Raw genomic sequence first — 23682 nt, forward strand, 5'->3', positions numbered from 1 at the left:
ATGGTGTGTTAGTTTCTGCTTTATAACAGAGTGAATCAGTTATACATATACATATGTCCCCATATCTCTTCCCTCTTGCATCTCCCTCCCTCCCACCCTCCCTATCCCACCCCTCTCGGTGGTCACAAAGCACTGAGCTGATCTCCCTGTGCTATGGGGCTGCTTCCCACTAGCTATCTGTCTTACGTTTGGTAGTGTATATATGTCCATGCTGCTCTCTCTCTTTGTCCCAGCTTACCCTTCCCCCTCCCCGTATCCTCAAGTCCATTCTCTAGTAGGTCTGCATCTTTATTCCTGTCTTGCACCTAGTCTTGCACCTAGGTTCTTCTGACCATTTTTTTTTTTTTTAGATTCCATATATATGTGTTAGCATAAGGTATTTGTTTTTCTCTTTCTGACTTACTTCACTCTGTATGACAGACTCTAGGTCCATCCACCTCACTACAAATAACTCAGTTTCATTCCTTTTTATGGCTGAGTAATATTCCATTGTATATAAGCAGCACATAGATGGGTCTTTTTTAATCCAATAATCCACCCTATGTCTTTTGATTGGAATATTTATTACATTGACATTTAAAGTAATTATTGATAGGTATGTCCTTATTGCCATTTTGTTACCCGTTTTCTGGTAGTTTTGAGTTCTTTATTGTTCTTTTTTTTCTTCGTTTAGATTCTTCCTTTGTGGTTTGATGATTTCCTTTCATGGTATGCTTGTGTTTCTTTCTCTCTAATTTTTGTATATCTATTGTAGGTTAGCAGGTTTTTCCTTTTCAGCGCTTTGAGTATATCATGCCACTCCCTTCTAGCCTGCAAAGTTTCTGCAAAAATATTAGTTGGTAAACTTCTTTAGGTTCCCTTGTATGAGACTCTTCGTTTTTCTCTTGCTGCCTTTAGAATTTTCTCTTTAACTTTTGCTGATTTAATTATGATATGTCTTGGTGTGTGTCTTTTTAGTTCATCTTTTTGGGACACTCTGTGCTTCTTGTACCTGGATATCTGTTTCCTTCTTCAGGTTTATGAAGTTTTCAGCTATAATTTCATCAAATACATTTTCTACCCCATTCTTTCTCTCTTCTCCTCTGGGACCCATATAATGCAGTGTTGGTACAACTGATGTTGTCCCAGAGATCCCTTAAACTGTTCTTCTTTCTTTCATCCTCTCTCCCTCCCTTTCTTCCTTCCTTCCTTCCTCCCTCCCTCCCTTCTTTCCTTCCTTCCTTTTCTCCCTTCTTCCCTTCCTTTCCTGATTTGGCTATTTCCATTATTCTATCTTCCAGATCACTTTTCTGTTCTTGTGTATCACCTAGTCAGCTGTTAATCCTTCTATTGTGTTTTCCATTTCAGTTACAGTATTTTTCAATTCTAACTAATTCTTTTTTATATTTTCTAGTTCATTATTAAAATTCTCCCTGTGTTCAGCTATTCTTTTCCCTGCTTCGGTTAGCATATTTTATTACTAATGCATTGAACTCCTAATCTGGTAAATTTTTAATTTCTGTCTCATTAGTTGTTTTTTTCAGGGATTTTCTCTTGCTCTTTCAATTGAGACAAATTCCTCTGCTCATTTTGCTTAACTTTCTCTGTCTTTATGAAATTAGGTGAAACTGTTGCCTATTGCAGTCTTTAATGGGTGCCTTTGTGTGGTACAGTCTGCTTGTGCCCAGTGGCTTTTGTGGGAGAGCTGAATCTGATGTGAACACAGAACATGTCTTTCCTCAGGTTTGCTGGCATCTATCACCTTGGTAGGAGGCTGGAGATGGAGTTGTTAGATCAGAGCCAGGTGTAGCTGGGGCTTTTTCTCTGCTCAGTGGCCATCACTGCTCTGTAGGGGGTGGGGTCTGTTCCCAAGTTGCTAGAGCAGAAGTTTTTTTTTTTTTTTTTCTCTCTCTTTTGTTGGATTCTTTTTTTTTTTTTTTACACCTTTATTGGAGGATAATTGACTAACATTGTTGTGTTAGTTTCTGCTGTGTAACAGAGTGAATCAGCTGTACGTATACATATATCCCCATATCCCCTTCCTCTTGTGTCTCCCTCCCACCCTCCCTATCCCACCCCTCTAGGTGGTCACAAAGCACTGAGCTGATCTCCCTGTGCTATGCGGCTGCCTCCCACTAGCTATCTGTTTTACATTTGGTAGTGTATATATGTCCATGCCACTCTCTCACTTCGTTCCAGCTTACCCTTCCCTCTCCCGGTGTCCTCAAGTCCCTTCTGTGTCTATGTCTTTATTCCCGTCCTGCCTCTAGGTTCTTCAGAACCATTGGTTTGTTTTAGATTCCATATATATGTGTTAGCATATGGTATTTATTTTTCCCTGACTTACTTCACTCTGTATGACAGACTCTAGGTCCAGCCACTCACTACAAATAACTCAATTTCATATCTTTTTATGGCTGAGTAATATTCCATTGTATATATGTGCCACATCTTTATCCATTCATTTGTTGATGGACACTTAGGTTGCTTCCATGTCCTGGCTGTTGTAAATAGTGTGGAGCAGAAGTTTTGAGGGTTGGGTCCGAGCTGGCTCCGTTCCCTTGAAGTCTGTTTTCTCCTCAATCCCAGCACCAGCATTCTTGCCCAGGAGGGGAGCAGTACTCGGGCAAGAGGGATTGGCATGGGCACTTGGCATTGGTCTGCGTGCGAATTGTGGCTGTCTGACCACAGACAGAAATCATGGCTGCTCTAATGTACTGCCTGTGTAAGCACCAGTAATGGCTGCTCCCACCCTGCTCAGACACGCTTTAGGTCTGTGTTGCTTTTGTTTCTCACAGCTGAGCTTTCTGCTCAGCTGGAGCAGCCCTCACCCCAGTGAGGCTGGAGCAATTGCTAGACTTAGAGTGGGATGCCTACTGGGGCAGTCACAGGAAACCAGTCAGCCACCCATGCAGTTTCAATCCACCCTCTCCGCCCTTTTGTGGAAGTAAGAAAGTGAGGATGTGCTCCTCATGAATGGAGTCCAGGCTTCTCACAGCCCTCCTGTTAGTTCCCCCAGCCCTCCAAACAGCAAGGAGACTCACATTCTCAGTGTCTGAACTTTGGACAAGGGTGCCCCATTTGTGACTCAAACCACCTACTCCCTAGAGAGGATCTCTGTCTCTGTGATTGTTCTTCTTCTGAGTCCCCTCCTAGGGGCACAGGTCCAGACCTGATAGCTTCTCATCCTTTACACCCAATTCTATATGCATCTTTCTTACAGTCTTCTAGTTCTGCTAGTCTACAGTTAGCTTTCAGTGAGAACTCTTTCACGTGTAGACATATTTTTGATGTGTTCTGTATCCTTCTGCTTTGCCATCTTGATTTCTTCTCCCTGAGTTAATTTAGTTTTGTTTGTAATCTATATTCTGTGTATATATCAACTTAGATTAATTATTTTAGGTGTTTGTCTATTGCATTTAATTTGTCAAATATATTGGTGTGTTTTTATATAATATTCTTATAACTTTAAAATTTCTGTGAGTTTTTCAATAATGTGTCTTTTTTTCGATATTGATAATTTTTTTTCTCTTTGGTAGGTCTTGATAGCAGTTTATCAATTTTACTGATTTTTTTCAAAATACCAGTTTTTAACTTTGTTGATTTTCTCTATTGCATTTTCAATTTTTGCTTTTTATTTATTTTATTCTTAATATTTTCCTTAGATTTTATTTGGTTGTCTTTTTTCTAGATTCTTGAAATAGAAATTCAAAGTATTGATAATTCATTATTTTCTTTTTTCTAATATATGCATTTATTTTGTCTATAAATTTTCTGCTAAGCCCTTCTTCAGTTTCATACCACAAGTTTTGGTTTGTATTTTTTTAATTCATAAGTTACTCATTGCTTTTGTTGTTTAATTTCCAGGGAGTTGGATATTTTCTAGTTACCCTTTTGGGATGGGTTTCTAGCTTATCTCTGTTGTGGTCAGAAAACTTATTCTGAAGTATTCAGTTTTTTAATCCTGTTGAAGCTTTTTTTATGATCTGGCATTGGCTAATTTTCACAAATATTCCGTGTACACTTGAAAATTATGTAAATTTTGCTCTTGGTTATTTTAATTTTCTCTAAAGTCAATTAATTCAAGTTTGTTAATAGTAACGTTCAGATTTTCTATATCTTTACTTTTTATTTCTATTTGTTCTATCATGTATTGAGAAGAAGTCTCTATGATTTTGAATTTTTTCTTTTAGTTCCGTCAGTTTTTACTTTAAATATTTTGAAGCTGTGTGTTTGGATGCATACATATTTGGAATGTGCTGTCTTCCTGTTTGGTTATTTTCTTTATCATTATCAACTGTCTTTTGTCTCTAGAAGTATCTCAAGTTTTAGAATTTGGTATTAGAATGATTACACTAATTTTGGGGATTGGTGTTCACATGGTATATTTTTCCATTCTTTTACTTTCAATTTTCTGTTGGTTTTCTTTATAAAGTGTGTTTCTCATAAACAGTATATCATTTGGTTTTGCATTTTTATTTACCATGGCAGTCTTAATATTTGTAATGTAGTACAGTTAACCAATTCATGCAATAACTAATGTAGTTTTCTAATTAACCTGATAGTTTTTAATGGCTACCCTGTGTATAACAGTATGCATCTGTGACTTATTTTTTTTAATACAGATAAATACTTTGAAACTTTTCCAGTATTGGTCTTTAACTCCATATACTCAATACCTGCCTTTGCATTATTGTTGTGCTGCATTTGTCATAGATTTTCAGTGGTTTTACTATGATGTCCTTAGAAGTAGTTTTCTTTGCATTTATCCTTCTTGCATTTTCTTGAATCATTCTAGTTGGTGTAGAGTTATTACATTGAACCTTTAAATTTGTTTTTTACTAATAATGGTTAAAGTTCAGCATTATTTTGATATTGTTTTTTAACCATTTACATATCCTCTTTCATAAAGTACTTATTGAATTCTTTTCACATTAACTTGAAAAAGTTAAGTAAATTTTAAAATCTATTCTAGGATTCTCAAAAATTCATTACATTGTTTTTCTTAACATTAGAAAATAATCTTCGATAATATATATTTTTTACCTAAAAAATTATTTTTTATCAGTTAAAATCATAAGTAATGCATGTAATTGTTGATTGATTTTTCTGTATATGTTATATAATTAATATAATTGTGTTTTATATTAGAATATAAAAAAAACTCCTTTGTGAGGCAGAAGTTTACTTTTTCTCAGTTTAATTTATTGCAAAGTACCTGTGTACGGCAGTCTGAATAAATCTTTTTTGACGTTAATAATGGATTCTTTGCCATTACTCATATGTTGTTAATTCCAGGTTTTTACCAGGTCATTCTGTTTTCAAGTGTTACATCTTAAATACTAGTACAATAAACACTTTGATGAATTTTGAAGTAGAGAATAATTAATAAGAGTTTCTATTTTTGTCATGTATAATCAAACATTTCAGAAAAATTGGTAATATCAAACATATAATTAATGTTAAAACTATATTGAATATAAGTAGATATTCCTTTGATGCTTCAGTATCCTAGGATTGTCTTAATGAATATTATTTATCCTTGTTTGCATAAGTGCTGACTGATCAGTAGAGCATTCTCGTTAATAGTCTTTTGGGTGGCCTTGCTGTTGCTGTATTTTGGACTGTATCAAAAAGCCTGTAGTAAAAACTATTTAGAAGTACGAGAAAATTATATTTTTTAATGTCATGTAGCAAAATACAGAATATTCCGGCCAACTAATTATGTCATTTTGAAAAAACAGGACCACGTTATGTGGTACAAATAGGTGACAAAATTATCGACTACAATGAAGAATTTCGCCTTTTTTTGTCAACAAGAAACCCAAATCCCTTTATTCCACCGGATGCAGCTTCCATCGTTACTGAGGTTAACTTCACTACAACAAGAAGTGGATTACGAGGACAGGTATATATGGACAATCATTTGCCTTAGAAATCTTTAGTATCTTTGTATACTAATGAAATATTTTGAGTGGGAAGCTGTTTTGTTAAACTGATTAGCATTTAAACTCATGATTTTGAAAATATACTTGCAAATCAGTAACACATTTGGGTTTATTTCATTTTCCATTAGTGTTAGAATTGTATATTTGTTGCTAATGTCAAATTGCTGCTTCTTCCAGTATAACTTTAATTTTACAGTCTACTTCTGTCATATTTGTTAGAATTTGAGAAATGGAGGATCATACATGTTAAGATTAGCAACCTTATTTTTTTTTAACTGTGAAAACTGAAGTTTAAATGTTAAAATTGCAGTTATTGACTTATTCAGCTAGGTGAGGGTCTTTTTTTCTTTTTTTTTTTAGGTGAGGGTCTTTGATTCCAAATCCAACTTTTTTTTTGACTAGAGCATTTGCATGTTTGAATTTACTTTATCTGTGTATGGCTTATTACAGTTTATAGTTATTACATGAATTGCAAAATGATTTTCATGTACAGATTTTTACTTATACACTCCCTTACTCATTTTTCCTCTTTAAAGATATCCTGTTGACTTTTTCAGTATCATCCTGTTTTCTACCATCTAACAATAGTATATTTTTCTCTTTTGATTTATATGATAGCATGTATATTTACCATGGTTTTTACTTTATTGTAATTTTTAAAACTCTGCTATTAAAATATTTTTCTTACCATACTAGATGACTCACCGCATATTTTTATGAACAATGTCTTTTGATTGGCTTGGTGATACTTCTCATAAATAATGTACAGATTACTCAGAGCTTGGCAGAATTGACAAAATTGCTTTTTCTATATAAAAGATCTCCACAGTAATTGCTGAAAAGGGCTATTTAGGTATTACTTTAACAAGAACTGAAAGAACATGCTTATACAATAGATTTCGAATTAATATATTTTATGACATGCAAATGTCATTTCCTATTTTAAAGTTTCAAACTGAAGAATTTGACATAGCAGTTTTCAACAGCTTTATTAAGATTCAGTTCATATATCATACAATTCACCCCTTGAAAGTTTACAATTCAATGCTTTTTTAGTGGAATTTCTGAGTTTTATGGTAACTATGTTTACCATTTTGAGGAATAGACAAAGTTTTCCAAAGTAGCTGCACAATTTTACTTTCCTACCAATAATGTATGAGGGTTCCCCTTTCTCCACATTCTGGCCAACATTTATTATAATTTGTCTTTTTAATTATAGCCACCTTAGTGGATGTGATGTGGTATCTCATTGTGATTTTAATATAGTATTTTAAGTAAGGTAACTATTTCTTTTTTGACTACTTACCATTAAAAATGTTTGCTTCCATAGTTTTTATACATTTAATCTAATTTAAGAACTGAATATTACATGTTGATATGTTAAGTAATGCAATTTCTTATAGCTGTCCTATAATATTTAACATTTTATCAATTAGTTAACTATTCAGTTTGCCTCTTTTCTCAGAAATAATTGTGAACGTGTCTCATATGTTTAACTAGAAAGAATGAAATGAAGTACATAGTAGTATCATTATACTTGTAATATTTGATCAAACATAAGGCCTGTTTGTGGGAAGTTTTCATTTTGGTTTGTTTTGTTTGAACTTTATTGCTAGAATAACCTTGGATTTTTTTTTAAGCTTTTGGCATTAACTATTCAGCATGAGAAACCTGATTTAGAGGACCAGAAAACAAAACTATTACAACAGGAAGAAGATAAGAAAATACAGTTAGCTAAGCTTGAAGAATCTCTTTTAGAGGTAAAATTGAGCTATTCAGGATATTTTTCATATTATATTATTTTGATTATAATCAAATATTGTTTTTTTAAAAATTATAGTACCTTTAGCATGTTTTTGGTTGTATCAAAGACACATCAATATGTATCTTAAAGTCAAAATTCAAATAGAAAAAGGTAGATGTCTTGGAATATAAGACTTCCAGGAGTAATGTTTAAGACAAGCAATTTTTAACTAATATCGTCTTTATACTGTATTATTTCATTAATATTTGATTTTATGCTCGGAAAAACATTCAATGGTAGCATGAAATTATGATTTGATCTGTAACTTTAAATAGTTTTTATTAGGTTGATAAAATTAATACATATACAATGTTTTGATGATATAGTATCATATAATGATTTACAGTATCTTTTGGTACAGAAGGCTGTAAAATAATGAAATTCTTTTAAGAGAACATAAGTTCCCAAAAACATCATCAAATTAATGATAGTTAACATGGGCTTCTTTTAATTGATTATTTTAATATATATAATAATGTTCATATTATTCTATTAATTTTTCTGCAGACACTTGCCACATCTCAAGGCAATATTTTGGAAAATAAGGATTTGATTGAATCTTTGAATCAGACAAAAGCAAGCAGTGCACTTATTCAGGAGTCACTTAAAGAATCTTACAAACTCCAAATTTCTCTTGATCAAGTAAATATTTCCTTCTTTGTGATCTTATATTGTTTTCTTAAACTTTCATGTTAATATGATAAAAATTTTAGTACCAGGACTTCAGGAGAATGATGACTGCAAAAAAAGAAAGCTATTCAAAAACACCAGGTCCTTGGGTCTAATTCTTATTATAGAGACGGCGATAGATGTTGAGGGTATCAAGTGTAAGGAGTGCTGGTCATTGAGCCCTGCTGAGTATTACTGATTTCTGGCATGTTATCCAAAGTTCTAGAGCTATAAACTTGTACTGAAATTGAAAATGAACGTGTTTAAAATGACTGTTAGAGAGCATCTTTGCCATTCCTGGAACTTTTCTTAAGTTAAGGCAAGTTAAGTATATCAATAAAAGAGTTAAAAGCTATTGTTTCCATCAAAAACATTTTTCTCCCCTACTCATCCTGGACCCCATGAATGTGTTGATCTGAACTCTTTTCTTAAAAATGGTTAAAATCCTTCTTGCTTTATTCTTTTGACATTTCCTAGAGCAAAATTTCAACCTTATATCAGTACAATGTATCTTTTATTTTTTCCTCCTACATTCGGTGACAAAGATTTGCTGAAGAAAATCAAACAATGAAGCAGATTAATGTTATTGTGAATTCCCAGTCTCCAACCTGACCTGGACCCTTACTGACATCCTTTAATATTTCCCATTTCCCTCAATGACTTTTCCAAATGTTAATTTAGGTATTTTTCAGCTGTTGCTCAAATTCTACACTTACATAGTATTACTTTCTTCACTTGAGAAAGAGCTCTGTTGAAATCTGAATAAGAGAAAACCTATAGCCTGTTTCCAATCCAGTCATCCCACCTTCTCTACCATAGCTAAAATTGGCAGATGTCACAGCTGTCACTGTATACCAAAAGGATTTTGAACTTTCTGTGTCTTCTCTTTCTGAACAGGCATCGCTGAGTCACACACATAATTTTACCAGTATCATATTTATAATCCTGGTGCTTTGATCAGAATGACATGGAGAGCCTTCTCAGAGTTCAGTTCATAACCTCAAGGCCATTTAATCCTATGATCCTTTCATCTTTATCATCGTTTACCTTCAGTCAGAATGAAAGCCCCTGTGATTATTGGTTTGTTCTATGCTTATGTTGAACAATGCTAGGTGCTTTATTATCTTAATGTGGACACTCATTACGGTCTTCTACCCTACCTCTACTTCCATCAGTGTTCTTGTTGGTACCAGTCCCACACACTAGATTCATTGTTCTAACTTTTCTCCACTGCAGGGGTAGCCTGTAGTGCCATGCTGTCTTACATGACCTACGTGACCTCTGATCACAACTGTTTACCATTCCATTTAACCCTAATACAGGTGCTTACCTCTTTCCCCTAATACAAGTATTCTTGGTCTTCATTGAAACCAACCCATGTACTACTTCTAGTTCTGTAATCAGAGGGGAGGGGAAGTATTTAGAATACATTGCTTGAAGTTACATAAAAATACAAAACAAAAGTGTAATATCTTAGGATTAAAAGAAGTATAAAAACTTAAAAATAGAAAAGCTGGATTATGCAGTTTCTTTATAAAATTCTGTGATTAATCTTTATTTGTTGTATGTATGTTGAAAGTAAGGCTGCGGCTAGATATGTGCATAACAGTCTGTAGGTGGCAGTAAAGCATTAGAACTAAGGTGTCACCCTTCCTGCCCCCCACCCCCACCCCTTGTTCCACAGGAGCGGGATGCCTATCTCCCTCTGGCTGAGAGTGCCAGCAAGATGTACTTCATTATCTCTGACTTGTCAAAAATTAATAACATGTACCGTTTTAGTTTGGCTGCATTTCTCCGACTTTTCCAGCGAGCTCTGCAAAACAAACAGGTATGCTGTTGGTTACCCCATAGCTGAGACTGAATGAGAGATCACTTTACTAGCTGCTTAATTTATAATAATTTCCTGAGAAACGTTTCTTGGAATTATATTTCAAAAGACCATATGTAACATTTTTAAACTATATTTAAAAGGAACTAGCTCCTTAGTTGCATTTTATGTTTTTAACAAACTGTCCCAATGTGGCAGTCCTCTTAATGGAAATGATTTATGTTCTGAGTATAAATTAATAAATGAATGTCTTCTCAGATGATCATTAAAAAAAAACATGGATGATTCAGGAAGGAATAAAAATAAGAAATTATCCACATAATCCCATTACCTGGGGAAAACAACATTTAAAATTTCATTGTATACCAATGTTGTTTGAGGCTATAATACATACCTGATATTGTTCTAGAAAATGGGAATACAGGAATATACACTGTTTTATCAAGCTTGTATTCTAATGGAGGGAACAATATATTAAAGAATACACATAATTTTTACCAAAAGGTATAATACTGTGCTTTAAAAATACATTGTACACAATTTTCATGTCAATAAATACAAACCTACACAATATTTTTGAGAGCTTGTGAGGCTATACCCTACTTTATTTAGCTACCTCCTATAGGGTGTTATAGTTATCTCTGCTGAATATCTTATTACCCCCAAATTTAGCAGATTAAAACAATGTTTCTCTTATGCTCATTGATTCTTTCTTACGCTCATGGATTCTATGGGGAATTTTGTCAGGGCACTGCAGGGATGGCTTACCTCTGCTTCACAAGGTCTGGGGTCTTGGTTGGTGAGGAATTGAGAGTGCAAGTGGTTTTGGGGAGGCTTCACTTTCATATCTGGTACTTGGAGTGGGTGGACTTGATGACTAGGACTGCTGACTGCAGTACCTCTCCGTGAAGCTTGGCTTCCTCACAGGACAGAGTAATTGGATTCCTCATATTGCATACTGAGATACCAAACATGTATTTCAGTGAACAAGGCAGAAGCTGAATTGCCTTTATGACCCAACCTTGGGTCATTTCTGCTGTATTCTATGGGTTGAAGCAGTCAGAGTCTACACAGATTCAAAAAGGGGAAAGAGACTTTAACTCTTGATGGATCGAGGGTCAAAGAATTTGGGGGTTATGTTTAAAATAGCTATAGACACTTACAGGGCTTTTCCCCCAGTGTTTTGTTTCTCCAGTTATTTTCCTAGTTTCCTAGACTTGGATAGCTCGGGCAAAAATGCACATTTGTAAGCCTTTAGACAAATATTGTCTAATTATCCTTTGGAAATATATGCTGTTGGTATATTAAACTAATACAACAACAGGGGCCTTTTTAATCTACACCTTGAGCAAAAATGAATATTATATAACTTTTAATAATTATCCTATTAGGTAATTGAAAAATATTTCACTATATTTGAAAGTCTTTGGTCACTTGTAAGATAAATATCACTTGTAAGATAAATATCAGATTATTTGTGTTTTTTCTTTGGTGAATTATTATTTTTCCATTCTATGGTATTAGTATTTTAAAATTTTACTTACAAGAGTTTCTTATATATTAAGGACACTAAACCTTTGTCGTAAATATTTTGGGTTCATTAATTTGCTTTTTAATTTATTAAAAAAAAAATATATATATATTTTTTGTGGTACGCGGCCTCTCACTGCTGCGGCGCACAGGCCCCAGAAGCTCAGACCCAGTGGCCACGGCCCACGGGCCCAGCCGCTCCGTGGCACGCGGGATCCTCCTGGACCGGGGCATGAACCCGTGTCCCCTGCATCGGCAGGCAGACTCTCAACCACTGCGCCACCAGGGAAGACCCTAAAAAATATTTTTATGAAACCAAATTCATCAAGTTGTTTATAATTTTTGTGTTCAGTATAATACTAATATAAGTGTTTTTTAGAATTATATTTTGGGTGAGAATAATGTGTTCTTTTAGATAGTTAGGAGTAAAATTTCATATCTGAGTAGGTTTACTTAAGTCTATCTTTCTGAGGAAAGATTATTATTCATTCAGTTAATATTTATCGCAGACTTACCATGTGGCAGGCGTTTTTCTAGGTGCATGGGTGATATAATGGAGAATAAAACAGGAAAAAATCTTTGTCTTCATTGTCATGGACTTCTTAATATTTTCATGAATGAGTTATTTCAGAAAATTTTTATTTGATTACAAATAATGATTAAAGTTTACTGATGTCTTTTCCACTAAAGTAAATCATTTGAAGTTGTTCTTACATTAGATTTGAAATAAAATGGCACCTGACGAAGAGCTTCTGCTTTGGGGGTAGGCTTTGTTAGTAAAATCTGTCATCTCAGTCCTGGGGGACAAGATAAGCATTTCTCCCATGTATATATGTAATGTCCTTTGGACAAAGATAAGGTTTCAAGATGCAGGAAAGGGTTGAAGAATACATAATTGTGTTCTTTGTCCTTTGGTTTTTAAAAAAATTGAATTTTAATATGTTAAATTTAATCAAACCATTTATAATGTGCTGGTAGAAGAATTTTTACAAAAAACAGTAATAGTGTAAAGTCTGTGAGAGTTGGTTCGTGATATATTGATCATATTTCTAATTTGCTGTGTCACAGGTAAATCTAGAGAGTCATTTATACTTAACTTCTTTTTTATTAATAATTTTGTATAAATTACTTAGAAAGTACACAGTAATAAGTTCATTTAAAATTCATTCTTATCTTTTAGTAAAAAAATTGTATGTTAAAATTCAATGACCCTATAAAATATAAGGACTGAGAAATAAGTTAGAAGGTCTAAATCAACTTAGTAAAAATACTGGTTATTTTGTACTGTTTAGAAAAGCTTATATAGCTCAGTACTTCCTCAGTGACAATAGTTCTGTGATAATATGGCCATTGAATAACATTGACCTTTGCATGTGTTTGTACGTGTATATGCACATGTGTGTTTAGGTGGGCATTTGAGTTCATTTGAAAAATATAATCTGAAATACATAGAAGTACATACATTGAAAATCTACTGGACCTTGTAGGTACTATATTCTGTCTCACATTAGAGTGTCTTTTAGTGGATCTAAGCTTCAATTTCACATGTGATCTTTGTTAATAAATAGTAAAATTAAGAGAAGTGTTTGTGGTATGAACTGTGAATAATGAGCTCTCTTGGTTAGAACATGCTACTAACACGGCCAGAAACCTACATTTGATGTATCTGAGTATCAAGTCACAATGTTTTCTGCTAATTTCACACATTTTGTTGCTCATCCTGTCATCCTGGGTGTACTTCTCTAAACTGTTAAAATTATTTTGCTAGTTTTTTTTTTTCTTGCCAATTATCATCACAAGGAAGCAAGCAAATTTTGTCTAAATGTTATACCAGAATTGAATTCTGCAAGGCATGTATTCTCCAATTGCACCCAGAATGAAGTGAAACTTACACTCATATCACACCAAGGGAAAAGGCCAGCCTTTACAACATCCCCTCCACTATTCCTACCCCAAGCCATTTTTCATTAATCAAATAAAATAGCCATTAATGATATTTTTCAAATCATAGCAATCATGTACAATGGAGGTACAAAAGCAGATAAAAAACTAAAACTATGTATGAATTTTTACACCACGTATTTCAAATTCAAGCTGGAGGGCATGGTTTAAGATTGTTTAAGTTCCTATACTGGGGATGAGAAAATTCTTTATAGTATGGTTCTGGTCATACTGTTTTGGGGCTGGATTGGTAATTATAATACAAGTAATTAAATGGCTTTAACCCAGATTGATGTAGTATTTTTAATGCCAGTAGGAATCAAAGTGGTATGGTCAAATTCAATTCATATGATATTACTGGTAATTGATTATAATTTTCATTTATTGAAAGCTTTAACTCTATCTATACATTAAAAAATACATCAGTTTTTTATTATATTAATGTAGAAGTTTAATGCACTTATTCGTCTAGTCCCTTGAGTCTGTTTGCCAAAGATAATTGTCCCAGAATCAGTTTTGAGTCTGGAGGAACAACTTATAAGCATGATTAAACTGTGGGGTACCTTTTAAATGTTCATGAATTTCCTAATGGTTTTTCAATTTTCAAATTGTAATCTACAGGATTCTGAAAATACAGAACAGAGGATGCAGTCTCTCACCAACTCATTAAAACATATGGTATATGAATATATATGCCGTTGCCTATTTAAGGTAAGAAACATTGTGTTTTTCACTTATAAAATATTACCTGAACCTTGATTTAATACAGTATTAGGTTAAATTATATTAAATTATACATAACTCTTTACATACTAGAAAGGTATTAAAATTGACATTTCTGATATTTTCCCAGAATAAAACTCATTACTAACCAGAATGTCTTACAGCACTTGGGATGTCGTAGGGAGAAAAGTGACAAGTAAAGAAGGGAGAGCAAACCCTGGGTTAGCTGACTTAGCCCTGAACATGTCAGTAGCCACTGAAAGAAGGAACAAGGATGGATTATGTAGGTCATTTTCTAGCCGATGTTTCTCAATCTCAGTACCAGTGACATTTTGTGCCACATAGTTAATTGTTGTGGGGGGCTGTTTTGTGCATTTTAGGATATTTAGTGTCACCTCTGGCCTCTATCTTCTGGTGCCATTAGCCCTCCATTTCCCCGCTGTGACAATCAAAATCATCTCTTGACACTGCTGGATGTCCCCTGGGTTGGGGAACAAAATAATTGTCTATTCTTCGCATTACGAAGTAAACTAACACCTGATCCTGAGTTACGAAAGAAATTTGTCATAAGTCTTCAAATTATAGGGGACCCAGAGGAATATACAGTGAAACATATTTTAGAAATTTCTTAATATTATAGAAAGCACAGAGGGTTTTCACTTAGGACTTTTTTTTTAATGTCAGTCCTTGGGTATAGCTTGAGATATGTTAAAAAAGCACTTTGTAAGGCAGTTAACTAAGTGAGAGGAATAGAGTTATTATGGTCCAATTATATAGGCTTCTTAGAAAATCTTGAAAAAGATATACTTAATATTGTTACTATAGAATAAGATAGTAATTTTTATGATTAGAGTGATTTTGTTGAAGATCTTTACTTCAGACAGAGAATAAACCCTTCAAAGTACCTTTCAGCACTTTGACAAGGGGTGTTATTGGAAATTCAAAGAATTATAGTTGAGGATTTCTGCAGAATTCCTTCTTTACTGACAACTATGGATATATATTTTTTCTTTTATAGGTCTTATAGTTTACTATAATTCTGAAAATCAGCTGTTTGGCCTTCAATTTTAACTTGTGTAAAATGAGGAATTGTAAGCAAATAATTGTCAGTAGTTATGATCCTAGATATAAGGATGATATATCAGTAGTTTCATTTGTTATAGATTCATGATATCTTTAAACATTTTTATAATGCATTATCTTATATAAAACTTTGTAAAATTTGATTACCCAAAATTTTAAAATATTTTCAGAAAATGTTTCAAATTTAATGAGCTATATAGAAGAAAACTTTAAACATTCATTTCATCCTCTCCTCTAACTCTTAGTCCTTCATTAGAGTAAACCAGTTCAGGGTTTGATATGTTCCTTATAATCTGTTTCTTCTCTCTTCATATTCATATGTACAAATATATAGCTTTTAAAATTTTCCTTACATTATATTTTCTTCTGTAACAACTCTTTTGTGGCAGTAGGTCCTGAAGATCTTTACATAAGTATAAATATGTTAACTTTATTATTTTGAGTGGTTGTGTAGCATTCCATAATATAATTATATGCTAGTACTCTACTGGTGGATATTAGATTATTTCTATATTGTTTGTTGTTATGAATGACTGCAGTTCAGTGAACAACCTGTTCAGTTCCTTCACCTTTATGTACATGTACGAGTAAGTAAGCAGTGGCTTTCTTTTCTAGGAGTTTTATGCTTTCAAGTCTTGCATTCATGTCTTTTTTCCCCTCTTTTTTTATTGAAGTATAATTGATTTAGAATATTATATTAGTTTCAGGTACACAGCATAGTGATTTGATATTTTTATACATTACATGATAAGTCTAGTAACCATCTGTCACCATACAAAGTTATTACAATATTATTGACTATATTCCCTATGCTGTACATTACACCCCCATAACCTGTTTTATAACTGGAAGTTTGTACCTCTTAATCTTCCTCATCAATTTCACTCATCTCCCAACTCCCTCTCCTCAGGCAACCACCAGTTTGTTCTCTGTATCTATGAATCCGTTTCTGTTTTGTTATGTTTGTTTTGTTTTTTAGATTCTACATAAAGGTAAAATCATATGGAGTATTTGTCTTTCTCTGTCTAATTTATTTCACTTAGCATAATGCCCTCTAGGTCCGTCCATGTTGTCACAAATGGCAAGATTTCATTATTTTTTTATGGGCAAGTAATATTGCATTGTGTATACACACACACACACACACACACACACACACACCCCATCTTCTTTATCCATTCATCTTTGGATGGACACTTAGGATGCTTCCATATCTTGGCTATTGTAAATAATGCTGCAGTGAACATAGGGGAGCATACATCTTTTCAAATTAGTGTTTTTGTTCATTTCTTTTGAAAAATACCCCCGAAGTGCAATTGCTAGATCATATGGCAGTTCTATTTTTACGTTTTTTGAAGAACCTCCATACTGTTTTACATAGTGGCTGTACTAATTTACAATCCCACCAACAGCGCACAAGGGTTCCCTTTTCTCCACATCCTTGTTAACCCTTGTTATTTGTTGTCTTCTTGATTATAGCCATTCTGGACAGACGTGAGGTGATATCTCTTTGCAGTTTTAATTTGCATTTCCTTGATGATTAGTGATGTTTAACATCCTTTCATGTGTCTGTTGGTCATTTGTTTGTCTTCTTTGGAAAAATGTCTATTCACGTGATTTGTCCATTTTTAAATAACAGTTTACAGTTGTTATGTCTGCTCGTTGGATTGATCCCTTTATCATTATGTAATGTCTTTTTATGTCTCTTGTTACAGTCTTTATTTTAAAGTCTGTTAAATTCTGTTTTAAAGAAAGCTCCGCTTTCTTTTCATTTTCATTTTCATGGAGTTGATTTTTCCATCCGCTCACTTTAGTCTGTGTTTGTCTTTAGTTCTTAAGTGAGTCTCTTATAGGCAGCATATATATGACTCTTGATGTTTTATTCATTCAGCCACTCTGTATCTTTTGATTGGAGCATTTAGTCTATTTACATTTAAAGTAATTATTGATAGGTATGTACTTATTGCCATTTTAATAATTGTTTTCTGGTTATTTTTATAGTTCATTTTTGTTTCTGTCATCTTATTTTGCCCTCTTCCCTTGTGATTTGATGACTGTATTTAATTTTATGTTTGGATTCATTTTTTTTGTATGTATCTCTTATAGATTTTTAGTTTGTGGTTACCATGAGATTCATATATAAAAACCTATTTGTGTGTGTGTGTGTGTGTGTGTGTGTGTGTGTGTGTGTGTGTGTGTATGTGTGTGTGTGTTAGTTTAAGATTTAAGTTGATGCTCTCTTAAGTTTGAATGCATGCTAACAATCCTGTGTTTTTACTCACCTTCCCCCAATGTTTACTGTTTTTGACATCATATTTTGTATCTTTTTGTTTTGTGTACCCTGCAATGTTTCTGCTGAAAAGTCAGCTCATTGTCTTATGAAAGTTCCCTTGTGTATAACTAATTGCTTTTCTCTTGCTGCTCTTAAGATTCTTTCTTTATCTTTAATTTTTACCACTTTTTAGTAATGTGTCTTTGGTTTCACCTTGTTTGGGACTGTCTGTGATTTCTGGACTTGGATGTCTTTTTTCTTTTCAGGTTAGGGACATTATCAGCTATTATTTCTTCAAATAAGTTCTTTGCCTCTTTCTCTCTCTCTCCTCCTTGTGAGACCCCTATAAAGTGAATGTTAGTATGCTTGATGTTGTCCTTGAGGTCTTTTAAACTATTCTAAAATTTTTAAATTCCTTTTTCTTTTCTTTCTCTTCAGCTTGGGTGATTTCCACTACTCTGTCTTCCAGTTTACTGATTCATTTCATTTTATTATCTAATCTGTTTTGATTGCTTTCTCATATATTTTTTATGTCAGTTATTGTATTCTTCAGCTCTCTTTAGTTCATCGTTATATTTTTTCACTCTTTGTTAACTTTTTCTCTATGTCCATCCATTCTTCTTCTGAGTTCATTGAGCATCTTCATGATCATTAACTTGAACACTCTACTGGGTAGATTGCTTATCTCCATTTTACTTAGTTCTTCTTCTGGGGCTTTGTCTTTTTCCTTTGTTTCAAACATATTCCTCTGTCTCCTCATTTTGCTGAATTCTCTTTTTATTTCTATGAACTCTAAGTCAAGTATGTTTTCCAATCTTGGAGAATGGTTTATGTGGGAGATGTCTTATGGAGCTTAGCAGCATACCCCCTTCTGCTTACCAGAGCTATATGCTCTAAGGTTGCCCCCTATGTGGGCTGCATGGACCCTTCTATTACGGCGGGGCCAGCTACTGTGGTCATACTAGTCAGTGGCACTGGTCCCTGTTCTAGGTGGCTGCCAGGCCCTACCTCATGTATTGACTGCCAGGCCCTGGTGTGTGGGGCCATGTCCCAGCATGGCTGGTCACATAGCCTGAGGATCCTGGGGCTGGTGCTGGCCTGCTGATGGGCAGGACCAGGTTCTGGGCTGGCTGGCTGCAGGTCCTGGGGAGGCTGGAGCTCATGCCAGCCCACTGGTGGGAGGGGCTGGGGCTGCAGGGCTTGGGGGCTGGGGAGGCTGGGGTTGGTATTGGTCTGCTGTTGTGCAGAGCTGGTTCCTGGATTGGCTGGCTGTGGGTCTGGGGTTTCTGGCTCTGGTGCTGGCCCACTGATGGGTGGGTAAGCCCCTGACATTAGTAGGCTGGAGGGAGGACTCCAAAATGGTGCTGCTAGACCAGTGTCCTGGTGGTTGAACCTTATCATTCAACCCTACCCTAACTCTTGGTTGTCTCTTAAACCTTTGTGATTGTTCAAGCAGCCTATTATATTCTTATTATCTCCCTGTAGCTTGAGGGTGTCTCATGACCTGTCAGCATCATATGGAGGAAGATTATCAGTCAGCAGTAGATTCAGGATGCTTTGAAGCCAGATGCTCAGGGAGCAACTCTTAAAGTATGAAAATATATATAGTCCTATGGGACTGCAAGTATAATCCCCACTGGCCATTTGAGCCAGGTGATCTGGTGGTGTCTCCTGATTGGCAGTTGCATAAACGGAGGCTCTAGATACGTGTATAAGCTCTTTTCTAGGAGATACTGGCAAGCTATAGTAAGGCAGAAGGAGAGGGCAAAGACGGCATTCACTGACCTGTGATCCCTGAGAGGAGTTCCATAGGCCCCTAGGTATGTGCCAAACCCGAAGCCTGCCTCTCAGACCAAAGCTCCAGTACAAGCAAATAGGCTTCTTTCACAGAAAGATGGGGGTGTGTCATTATGTTGTCTGTGCAGAACCTTGGAGATAGTAGCCTGCCAAGAACTGTCTCTCCAATTGTTAGAGTCCCATGGGACCCAGGAATGCAAGCTCCCTTGGCCTCCAGAGCCATATGATCAAGGGATGGCCCCTTGGCTGTAGCTACAAAAATCAGGGCTCCAAAAGTATATAAAGCTCACTTCTGAGAGATACTGGTGCCCTGGAGCATGGCAGAGAGAGAGTGAGAACATGTTGCCTGCTGGCTGTAGAGAGGCAGAGGGGGAACATAAAGATGGCACCCACCAGAAAAAGAAAAAAAATAAGAAAGGTGGCACCCACTGGCTAGAGCAAGGCTGAGGGAGAGTGCAAATATGGTGCCCGATGCCTGGAGTGAGGCAGAGCATGTGCGGAAAGATGGCACCCACCAAAAAAGGAAAAAACAATGATGGCACCTGTTGGCTAGCAGATGGAGGGTGCAAAGATGGTGTACCCAGAGAGTGTTCCAGCAAGTTCTTAGACATGTGTATTAGATTAGATGCCTGCCTCTCAGGCCAGTGCTTTAATCTACCCAAGTGAAGCTCTTTCACTTAAAGTCTGAGCTCCATCGGCTGCCCTGGGGCAGGTGAGTCCCAGCATAGGAGCCCTTTTTGCGCTGTTTCTCAGAAGAGTACACTCTTGTGGATATCGTTGTTGTGAGCCCAGTTGGCTTGCAAAGCTAGATATTTTGGGAGCCTGTTACTCAGGTGCAGGTCTTTAAAGTTGGGGTGCCTAGTATGGGGTCAAACCCTTCATTCCTCAAGCAGAGGTCTGGGTTTTGAGTTTCTTCCTAACTTTGGGTCACTGTTCCAGGGGTGGGTTTTATGGCAAGACTGTATCCCAGCCTCTCCCACCCACTTTGATGTGGTTTTCTTCTCTTTTACCCGGTGTGTGGTAATTGCTCAGCCAGCCTGTAGGTATTTCTCAGAGGAAATTGTTCCTTATTTAGCTGTAGACTTGGTGTGTCTATAGGAGGAAGTGAGTTTGGGATCTTCCTGTGTCATTGTCTTGAACCAGAACTCTATATTTCTTAATGGAAGTATAATGGCTGGTCCAAGGGTATAAACTTTTGAAATTTTTTTTGGCATTATCAAATTGCCTTCCAAAAGGTTTTTATTACCAGTTATTATTCCTACACACAGAGTAATTAAGGTATCTTCTTTGCATCTTTGTCAACTCTGGATTTTATCACTGTTTTTAATTTTGTAGTTTATAAATATCTTACTTTTCTTTTTTCTATTTACTTTTATTAAGGTTGTTTATTTTTACCTTCCCCCTTACTTGCCATATTTGTCTATTTGTCATATTTGTCTATTTTCTTTGCATTTTAAAGAATAAGTTTTGCTTTTAGAATAAGTCTATGTTAATGTTTTAATATTTTCTTTTTTAATCATTGATTTATTTTTTGATCTCTATATTACTTAATTTGCATGGTTCATTTTTTATCTTAAACTGAAACTCCCTACCCAATAAATAATTGCCCATCCCTCATCCCCCCATCCCCTGGGAACCACCATTCTGATTTCTGTCTCTATGAATCTGACTCTTTGAATTTCTGACTCTATGAATCTGTCTCTATGAATCTTGGTACCTCATATAAGTGGAGTCATATAAGTGTTTGTCCTTTGCTTATTCACTTAGCATAATGCTTTCAAAGTTCATGCATGTTGTCAATGTGTGTTTTAAAGTGCCCATTCCGTCCCCCTTCCTCCCTGAAACTCTTTGCCCCCCTCCCGCCCCGCCAAGTTCAGGAATCCACAGTGCTCTCTTAGGAGTTGGCCCTTGTGTCTCTCTTCTCTCTTCATTCCTGTGCAGAAGGGCTTTTCCTAGAGACTTTGCCATCCTCATTCGCTTAGTGATTCATCTCAGAGCCAGAGACAAATGAAATGGAATTTCATTCCCAGCAAGGCTGGTCCTAAAGTCTGTGCTCATAAACTTGCTTTACAGTAATCTGTATACTTTGAATTTTTGTGCTCTGCCCACTCTGTTTCTCCCACCTATGCCAGAAGCATTGCTCCAGTGGACCAAGGGGCCCAAGCCTGAGGGGCGGCCCCAGGATGTTCTGTGCCTGTGTGGTGGTTGGAGTGGTGACAGCAAAGGGGTACAGTTTAAACATGGAATTGCATTTTTATTACTTGATTGCTGCTGCTGCTGTTACCAAGGGAGTAAGGGGGCTCCTGGTACAGCTGCTTCTGACTGCAGTTCATGCTTTACTATCTATCCCTAGGAGGGAGTTTGAAACGATAAAAGGGCAGTTGAGGAGGTAGAGAGCGGCAGCACCTGTACCACCCTGCCACCAGACTTAGCAAGTCTGAATGTAGCTTTAATCTTTTTTATTTTCTAGTGAATAAATTATATGTTCTTATTTTATTTTCAGTGATACATTATGCTTATTGATGAGATTTAAATCCTTTTGTCATATTTTAATAATGTAATTAGAGAAGGATATGATAAGCATTTCAGTACCAAGATGATTTAATGTACAGTATCAGTTTAGTGAGCGTTACTTCTTTTTCGCAGAAAAGTTTGAAAATATAATAAAGTAAATGTTTAAAACGACTGATAATCCCAGAGGGTTACTTCTTTTATGTCACTTTACCTTTTAAAAGTATATTTAAGGTAGGCTAAAGCCAGCACTTTCCTGCACTAGGAGAGGGGTTGTAGGCTTACCATCCCAACATTTTAGTACCCAACTGGAATTTTTCATTGCCTATCTTAATACTTTTCTATTGTGAAAAGTTGAAATTATTTTAAAATAATGCTATAGTTTATAACTCTTAAGACTTTTTGTTTTCTTTTAACAACTTTATTGGAGTATAATTGTTTTATTTCACATCTGGTAGTACATAAGAGTCCATGCCACTCTCTCACTTCATCCCAGCTTATGCTTCCCCTTGCCTGTGTCCTTAAGTCCATCCCCTATGCCCACATCTTTATTCCTGTCCTGCCCCTAGGCTCTTCAGAACCATTTTTTTTTTTTTTTAAATCAGCTATACATATACATATATCCCCATATCTCCTCCTCTTGCATCTCCCTCTCACCCTCCCTATCCCAGGTGGTCACAAAGCACCAAGCTGATCTTCCTGTGCTATGTGGCTGCTTCCCACTACCTATCTATTTCACATCTGGTAGTACATAAGAGTCCATGACACTCTCTCACTTCATCCCAGCTTATGCTTCCCCTTGCCTGTGTCCTTAAGTCCATTCTCTATGCCCGCATCTTTATTCCTGTCCTGCCCCTAGGCTCTTCAGAACCATTTTTTTTTTTTTTTAGATTACATATATATGTGTTAGCATACGGTATTTGTTTTTCTCTGACTTACTTCACTCTATATGACAGACTCTAGGTCCATCCATCTCACTACAAGTAACTCAATTTTGTTTCTTTTTATGGCTAAATAATATTCCATTATCTCTATGGCCACATCTTCATTATCCATGCATCTGTCTATGGACACATAGGCTGCTTCCATCTCCTGGCTTTTGTAAATAGAGCTGCAATGAACATTGTGGTACATGACTTTTTTTTTTTTTTTTTTTGTGAGGAAGAGAGAAAGTTTTATTGTATAAAGCCACTAAGATTTAGGATTTGTAACAGCGGCTAACACTACTTGCCTTAAATAACAGAGATAATTTTTTTTTTTTACATCTTTATTGGAGTATAAAGTCTTTTCATCTTGTTTACGGTTTCCTTTGCTGTACAAAAGCTTTTCAGGTTCATTAGGTCCTAATTATTTATTTTTGTTTTTATTTCCATTTCTCTAGGAGGTGGGTCATAAAGGATTTTGCTGTGATTTATTTCATACAGTGTTCTGCCTAAGGTTTCCTCTAAAACTTTTATAGTGTCTGGCCTTATATTTAGATCTCTAATCCATTTTGAGTTTATTTTTGTGTACGGTGTTAGGGAGTGTTCTAATTTCATTCTTTTACATGGAGCTGTCCAGTTTTCCCAGCACCGTGTATTGAAGAGGCTGTCTTTTC

At 35.4% G+C, this 23682-nt stretch overlaps 1 protein-coding gene across 1 annotated transcript in view; it reads left to right on the forward strand.

Moving 5' to 3' along the window:
- Positions 1–23682, forward strand: part of DYNC2H1 (dynein cytoplasmic 2 heavy chain 1) — a 369596-nt gene that overhangs the window by 167877 nt on the left and 178037 nt on the right. The window contains exons 66-70 of the mRNA XM_024768920.1: positions 5724–5887; positions 7568–7687; positions 8239–8373; positions 10085–10228; positions 14321–14410. Coding sequence (XP_024624688.1) covers positions 5724–5887; positions 7568–7687; positions 8239–8373; positions 10085–10228; positions 14321–14410 — 653 coding nt within the window. The remainder of the gene's footprint in view (positions 1–5723; positions 5888–7567; positions 7688–8238; positions 8374–10084; positions 10229–14320; positions 14411–23682) is intronic.

The sequence above is a fragment of the Neophocaena asiaeorientalis genome, unplaced genomic scaffold (genome assembly GCF_003031525.2).
Source record: "Neophocaena asiaeorientalis asiaeorientalis breed wild unplaced genomic scaffold, Neophocaena_asiaeorientalis_V1.1 scaffold151, whole genome shotgun sequence".
NCBI classification, from domain to species: Eukaryota; Metazoa; Chordata; class Mammalia; order Artiodactyla; family Phocoenidae; genus Neophocaena; species Neophocaena asiaeorientalis.